Raw genomic sequence first — 6492 nt, 5'->3', positions numbered from 1 at the left:
ATTATTATAAATAAATATAAAATATTTTTTATATAATTATAGATGTTAAAATTAATTTTAAAAAAATGTTAAAAGAACTCTAAATCAATTAAAAAAATAAAAATAATATAAATATATATTAAAAAATTTAAACTCCAATACATGATGAATAATAATTCTTTTATTATCATTACGTTATTAAATTTTACTTTATATAATATATTTATTATAATCTCATAAATTTAAAATTTGTAAGGGGGAATGGAAGGCTGAAAGTGAAAGGCGAAAGTAGGGTTTAAGCACTTAAAAGTAATTATGTTATTATGGATGAAATGAAAGGAAGAAATAATGGAGAGAAAGATGCGATATGATGGGGTTATTAATTGGGTGAATATGAATATATGATATGGTGGCATAAATTAAGCCGTACGAAGCTCAACTTGCCCCTGGACACGTTTCACCATTTCGCATTTACACTTAGAACCCTATGAACTTCATCTCTACTCTTTCTGGTTGGTCACCCACTTGATTATGGATAAACATGATAATAGTACTTTGTCCTATTGATATTCGTACAAAAAGGCAAGAAAATAGCAATCGCAACAGCTTAACCATACCCTTCATTCCATATGGCAGTTTTTGGTGTTGTTCGTCCTTGAATATTTGTAAGTTGTTGTGGCTAAGGTTTCTGTACATGCACTAATGGAATGAGTCTCAAAATACAAACACATGCTAGCAACTGAGTAAAGGCTTATTATAAGGAAGCAATACATTATTTGTAAGTTAGTCAACTCCTGTGACATTGAATGGAAGTGGTCCTTTCAAATTACTTGAGGAAAGATCCTTGCAAAACCAACAATAATATATATCTTATACGGTTATTAAATCATTAAAAAATTACAGTTTAGTCACTATTAAAAAACTAGTTATTATAGACAGATATTTTTGATGGATTTTATCCTACGGAAATACAAACGGAATTTCAGAAGAATTTTTTGTCGAAAAACAGAAAAAATGAATCAGCATAAATTACAGATGGAAAATAAAATTCGTCGATAATTCTGTTGGTAAAATTAATTTTTTTCCGTAGAAAATAGTTACAGACGGATTTTCCGTCTGTAATTAAATAGACAAAATTCTGCGTTTTATTAAATTATTACAGACGGAAATCCGTCTATAATTTAAATTTTCCGTCGGAAAATGTTAGATTAAACCTAATTCTACCCCACTCTCTCGAGCTCCATTCACACTCCATTCTATTCAACTAAAACGAGCTTCTTCCTCTCTCCTTCCACGAGCTTCTTCTTCCGCCGTTGCCGCCGCCGCTTGCGTCGCGTCTCCTCATCGCACGAGTTTCAATCACCGCTACCCCTTCGCTTCATACACCTCCGCCAATTTCGCTCCCAGAGCCTCCCCCTCGTCCCCACGCGCTTCTCCTCCTCCTTTGGCCACCATCGGCGTTTTTCTTCCACCTCTTCGCCACTGTGTCCAACATCGTCATCCGTGAGATTCTCCTCGGAGCAACCACCAGGCTCCCCCGGGCAACACTCCACGGCTATAAAGAGGTATACTCTGATTTTATGATTCTGTTGCTTAGGGCTCAATTTTTCTGTGCCAATTTTAGGTTTATCAATTTTTCTTTGCAGTTTCTATCTTCTCAAAACAATTTAGGGTTTTATTACAGAGACAGAGATGGCAAGCTTTCTGTGAAGGAACTCCAATCCTCTGATTCCATTAGATGAATATATGAATATTCGCTTGCTGTTATTGATTTTGTTTATATTGAAGGCCCATGCTACGCATTACGCATTGTTACTTGTTCATATAAATTTGCTTTTTAAGTTGATATGTGAAATGTATACAATGTTTCTTGTGTTGTTTTTTTTTTTCAATAGGTCTTGTTCCTGAAATACCTGAAGATCTATACCACTTGATCAAGAAGGTTGTCTCAATCAGGAAGCACTTGGAGAGAAATAGGAAGGACAAGGACTCCAAATTCAGGTTGATTTTGGTAGAGAGCAGGATCCACCACCTTTCACGTTACTACAAGAAAACCAAGAAGCTTCCACCCATATGGAAATAGTAAGTATCAAATATGCATTTTCTTAATGTGCCTGAACTTTTATTTTGATGACTAGACACCACGATGATGCATTTTATGAGTACTTCCATTTTTTAAAATCCTTGTGGTTCCCTGAATTGGGTTTTGTGTGGTTCATATTTTAATTGTGCTGTTTGTTCAACTTCTTGCTCTTATTTATTTATTTACTGCAACTTTTGGCATTTATAAATGTTTCTAATTTAAATTGTATGCTTTTCTTTCTATCAGTGGGTTTGTTATCTGTATTTTATTGTTTCTAATTACTTCAGAGATTTAAAACAAAACACCTTTTCCATAAATAAAGTTAAAAATAAACACTCGTTATTTGCAGGATTTGACGCTTACTCTATCAACACTTCTACCTGTAGTTTCTATAAATAATGACAGCAGAGATCAATCAGATTTCTCAATTGGACTTAAGGTAATACTATCTGTTCTTACTGTAAGATTCCAACCTTATTGAATATTTATGACACTGATTGTTGATGAAAAAGGTTAAATGTTCTTTTTTAATTCAATAATGTTTGGCAGATGTATAATGAGGTGCAACGTTGCTTTCTCACAGTTGGCTTGGTGTACCCAGATGATTTGTTTCTGTTTCTTGTAAATGTAAGTTGTTGAAAATCTAGTTGAAGTGAATTTTCTATTCTGTTGATAAAAAAGGAAAAGAATAGTAAGCCGAAGGGAGATGAAGTTATACCATGTAAAGCTAAATAACTTGCTAGAAGAAATTAGACCCAAACTAAATATCAGATGAAGGAAGGCAATCAGTTGAACTAGTTTCTGGTTTGATTTAAAGTTGAATCATGTCCTATTTCTTTTACGTATTTTTGTTAGCCTGTGTGTTATGTTGAGGAAGGTGCCTTATTTGCACTGATGTTTCTTCCTTTTCCAAGGAGAAAATTATTTTGTTTCTCCTAATATGATATAAAAGTGTTGCCTTTTTGGCCTACTTTTCTTTTTCTTTCAGAAATGCAGGGTGAAGGAAGAAACATTGACCTTTGGTGGACTTTGTGTTTTGAAGCATCTTTTACCAAGGTTCTTGCTTTTCTGTTGCTGGTGATAATTGTCATGAATCATATTTTCAGAAAGCTTAATTTGTTCGGTAGATACATGAATAGCTTTATACCTTCAAATCGCATCAGGCAATAACATTTTTTGGGGCTGCAGCCCTGACAATGCTTGGGCCCACTGCATCTTCTATTGAAATTCAGCTTTTATTTGGAAGATTGAGTCGTAAACAAGGATTGAACTCTTGGCCACATTTGGTTATAGTAGCTCTAATACCACCAGGCCATGAATTACCTTACCAAAAAGCTTAGACTATATTTGGGTTGAGAGATATGACTATTTTGGTACCTTAACAGTTACTGTCTGTTATTATCTTGTGTAAACTGACCTACAATTCTTATCTGAAGGTTATTTGAAGCTTGGCATAGTAAAATACCTCTACTTGTTGATGTTGTAAAGTCCTTGCTAGAGGAGCCAAGTTTAGGTGTTTGGAAAGCACTTTCTGAAGTAATCCATTATGAACCATGTTCATGTAATTTACTTCTGAACTAACACAGTTTCTTACCCTTCACTTTCTTTTGGTTTTTCCTGCCTTCCTTCTTTTCTTGTAGTTAATTGTGGTTATGGCTTCACATTGTTACTTGGTTGGTTCATCTGGAGAGTTGTTCATTGAGTATCTTGTACGACACTGTGCTTTAACTGAAAATAATCATGGTGATCTTGATATCCTAAATAAGAGAGTAGAGGTAAAATTTCTCCCCAGTCCTTGCTTCTCAATAAACAAGTACCACTTGTGTACAATGATAAGACCATGATTGAAACTAAAATTTACTTTCTTAAATGCCATCTTAGCTTGGTGATGATCATGCCAGAAACTTATATTGTTGTGCCATGATTCAATTTATAAAAGGAACTATGCCACAAACATATAATTAGAAAGGGTGATGAGCAAGGCTATATATATATATATATAGGACCCACATAAATTACATAACACCCAACCTTTTTTAGATATGTTAATCATTCTGTAGACAAAATAAAGAAACCTAAATTACACTTAGCTTCTCTTTACCAACTTCACATGGATAACGTACCATAAACATAAAAAAGGGGTGTACTTCCCATGCATCTTTATTAGTTCTTTAGTCTTTACCTTTTTTTGGTCGGTATTTAAATTCTTTAATTCTAAATATATTTTGTTTAAATTCTTTAATTCTAAATATACTCTCTCTAACATGATCTCAATTGCAAGAACCCTAAGGTCATTCTTTAAATTCTTTAATTCAATCATGGGAATGGTAGGCATGTCAATGATCATTTATGATTTATGGATAATTAAAATTTGGCTAGAAGAAAGATAAGATGTACCACCTACTTTTGAATTTGTATCTGAGACATGGTAATCAATTATACTTCAATTTATATATTTATTTTATTCTCAAAATAAATCTTCCTTCTGTTATCATTCTTCATTAGTAATAAATTAATAATGACATTAGTACTAATGATTAGAACCATGTTATATACTAACTAATATTAGAGCTTTTGATTTGAAGTAGTGGTTTATGCTCCTATGCATTCACTTTTTGTTGCAGGTTTGCTTATACTTTAATTGTTTTCATGTGTGGTAACATGTCTAGGACATATGGCAGCAGGTAGCATGAATAGTTATTGTCTTTCATGTGTATCCTTTTTCATTGTTTGTGTCAAGTGTATACGGTAGAATGGAACAGCTAACAAATTGAATCACACATAATACTTCTCAATTTGTGATTATTATTCTTGTAATTAAGTTATTAAAGAAAATATTAAAGAAAAAAGACTTTTTATTGGTCAACTAAGTGGAACATTTGGCTTGCTGCACTTTCTATAATTTTGAGATTAATGACCTTAATTCAAAGCCAGTATATGGTGAGCATGATCATAATTCTTCTGCTGAAGGGTGTAGTAACAGCGGACATTCTCCTCAATTCTGATTGGGAGAAGGTACTCTCAATACTTATCATGGCAATGATATTTCTTTTTCTTTTCCATTTTTTTCAACTGCTAATGCACCTTTCAGGACTTGCCTGAGGACCCAACTGGAAAATTCAATGACTTCAAGGATTTTGTGGAGTCAAATTTTGATGTTTGCAAATGGATAATACTAGTGACCATCTCAGCACAGGTGTATGACAAACTTTTCGAACGTTATGCTCATAAAGAAGGCTTTGAATGCAAGTATAAATAGCGCAACTACGGCTAGAGTTGAAATGGCAGATATTACCACTATTGATGATGTAGTTAGGCTTGATTGATCTCTGCTGGAAGCATCATCACTATTATAGTAATCAAGAGGGCTTCCACAAAGCTGTTGGTTCCCTTCAAATGCCTCGTCCGGCCAATGAGAGAATTTCCTGTCTAATTTTTCTTGAAGGTTATTGTAGGAGAGATCAAGCACTCCCAAGCTGCTCATGTCACCAACTTGTGGAGGGACTTCTCCAGTGAGTTGATTGTGGGAAAGATCAAGTGCTTCTAATTTCAACAGATTCCCAAGAAAAGCTGAGATTTCACTTGAGAGATTGTTGTATCTGAGGTCTAAATTGATCTGGAGATTTTTTAGTTTTTCAATTTCTGTTTCAGTATGGAAAATAATACAGCTTTTAGTATGGTTGATAGTTTTAGTATGGTTGAATAATACATTGAGGATTATAGTTGATGTATCAATACATTTTGTTTATATTTTGAATTATATTGACTTGCTTGTTTATTATAGTACTTTTCTTTTAGTTTGATAATACGATGAATTTATTTATTTTTTGAAATATTATAAATATTCGAATACAAATTAGATAAAAATTTGTATTAAATTTATATTTATTTTGTATAAAAATAAGTTTATTTTGTAATTAGAAAAATAAAAAAATTCTATTTTACCTTACTGACGGATTTACAGACGGATTTTATGTCTGTAATCAGAGTGTAAGATGATTTTCCAAAGTTTAAATTACAGACAGAAAATTCGTCAGAAAATCCGTCTGTAATTACAGACGAAAAATCCGTCGGAAAATCTGTCTGTAATTACAGATGGAAAATCTGTCTGTAATTACAGACGAAAAATCCGTCTATAATTACAGACGGAAAATCTGTCAGAAAATTCATCTGTAATTACAGACAGAAAATCCGTCGGAAAGTTCGTCGCCTTTGGGAAATGGATAGAAAATTTACAGAGAGAAAATCCGTCGGTAACTGATAAAAGTCCGTCTGTAATTTTCTGACGGAAAAAAATCCGTCGGTAAATAATTTTCGACGGGACTTTTACAGAGAGACAAAATCCGTCGGTAATTTCGTTAGTAACCAAAAATCTGTCTGTAATAAAGACTAAATCTGTCTGTAAATCTGTCTATATTAATCCATTTTCT

The 6492-nt window shown here is 33.1% G+C and overlaps 1 protein-coding gene across 7 annotated transcripts; it reads left to right on the top strand.

The window, feature by feature from the left end:
• On the top strand, positions 1189–5846 carry LOC107609600 (protein SHOOT GRAVITROPISM 6-like). Of its 7 annotated transcripts, none has more exons than XM_016311606.2 (10): positions 1194–1544; positions 1875–2061; positions 2412–2501; positions 2612–2689; positions 3051–3118; positions 3499–3598; positions 3703–3837; positions 4732–4775; positions 4997–5077; positions 5154–5843. In XM_016311606.2, exons 2-8 carry the CDS (start codon positions 2053–2055, stop codon positions 4753–4755), a joined length of 504 nt encoding a protein of 167 aa, XP_016167092.1. In that variant the 5' UTR covers positions 1194–1544; positions 1875–2052; the 3' UTR covers positions 4756–4775; positions 4997–5077; positions 5154–5843. The 7 variants fall into 7 exon arrangements, 4 of the variants coding, with proteins under 4 accessions (XP_016167092.1, XP_020961706.1, XP_016167089.1 ...); XM_021106048.1 differs by having other exon boundaries at positions 1195–1544; positions 4687–4775; XM_021106047.1 differs by having other exon boundaries at positions 3703–4775; positions 5154–5846.

Source organism: Arachis ipaensis, chromosome B07 (assembly GCF_000816755.2).
Source record: "Arachis ipaensis cultivar K30076 chromosome B07, Araip1.1, whole genome shotgun sequence".
Taxonomy (NCBI): Eukaryota; Viridiplantae; Streptophyta; class Magnoliopsida; order Fabales; family Fabaceae; genus Arachis; species Arachis ipaensis.
Note: the sequence above shows the minus strand (reverse complement) of the source record. Positions and strands in the feature narration are given on the sequence as shown.

Excerpts from the sequence above, each read along its gene's own strand:
- LOC107609600 (XM_021106047.1), top strand. Across the intron at positions 2,502-2,611 it reads ATTTCTCAATTGGACTTAAG|ATGTATAATGAGGTGCAACG; the intron begins GTAATACTATCT and ends AATGTTTGGCAG. Across the intron at positions 2,690-3,050 it reads TGTTTCTGTTTCTTGTAAAT|AAATGCAGGGTGAAGGAAGA; the intron begins GTAAGTTGTTGA and ends TTTTTCTTTCAG.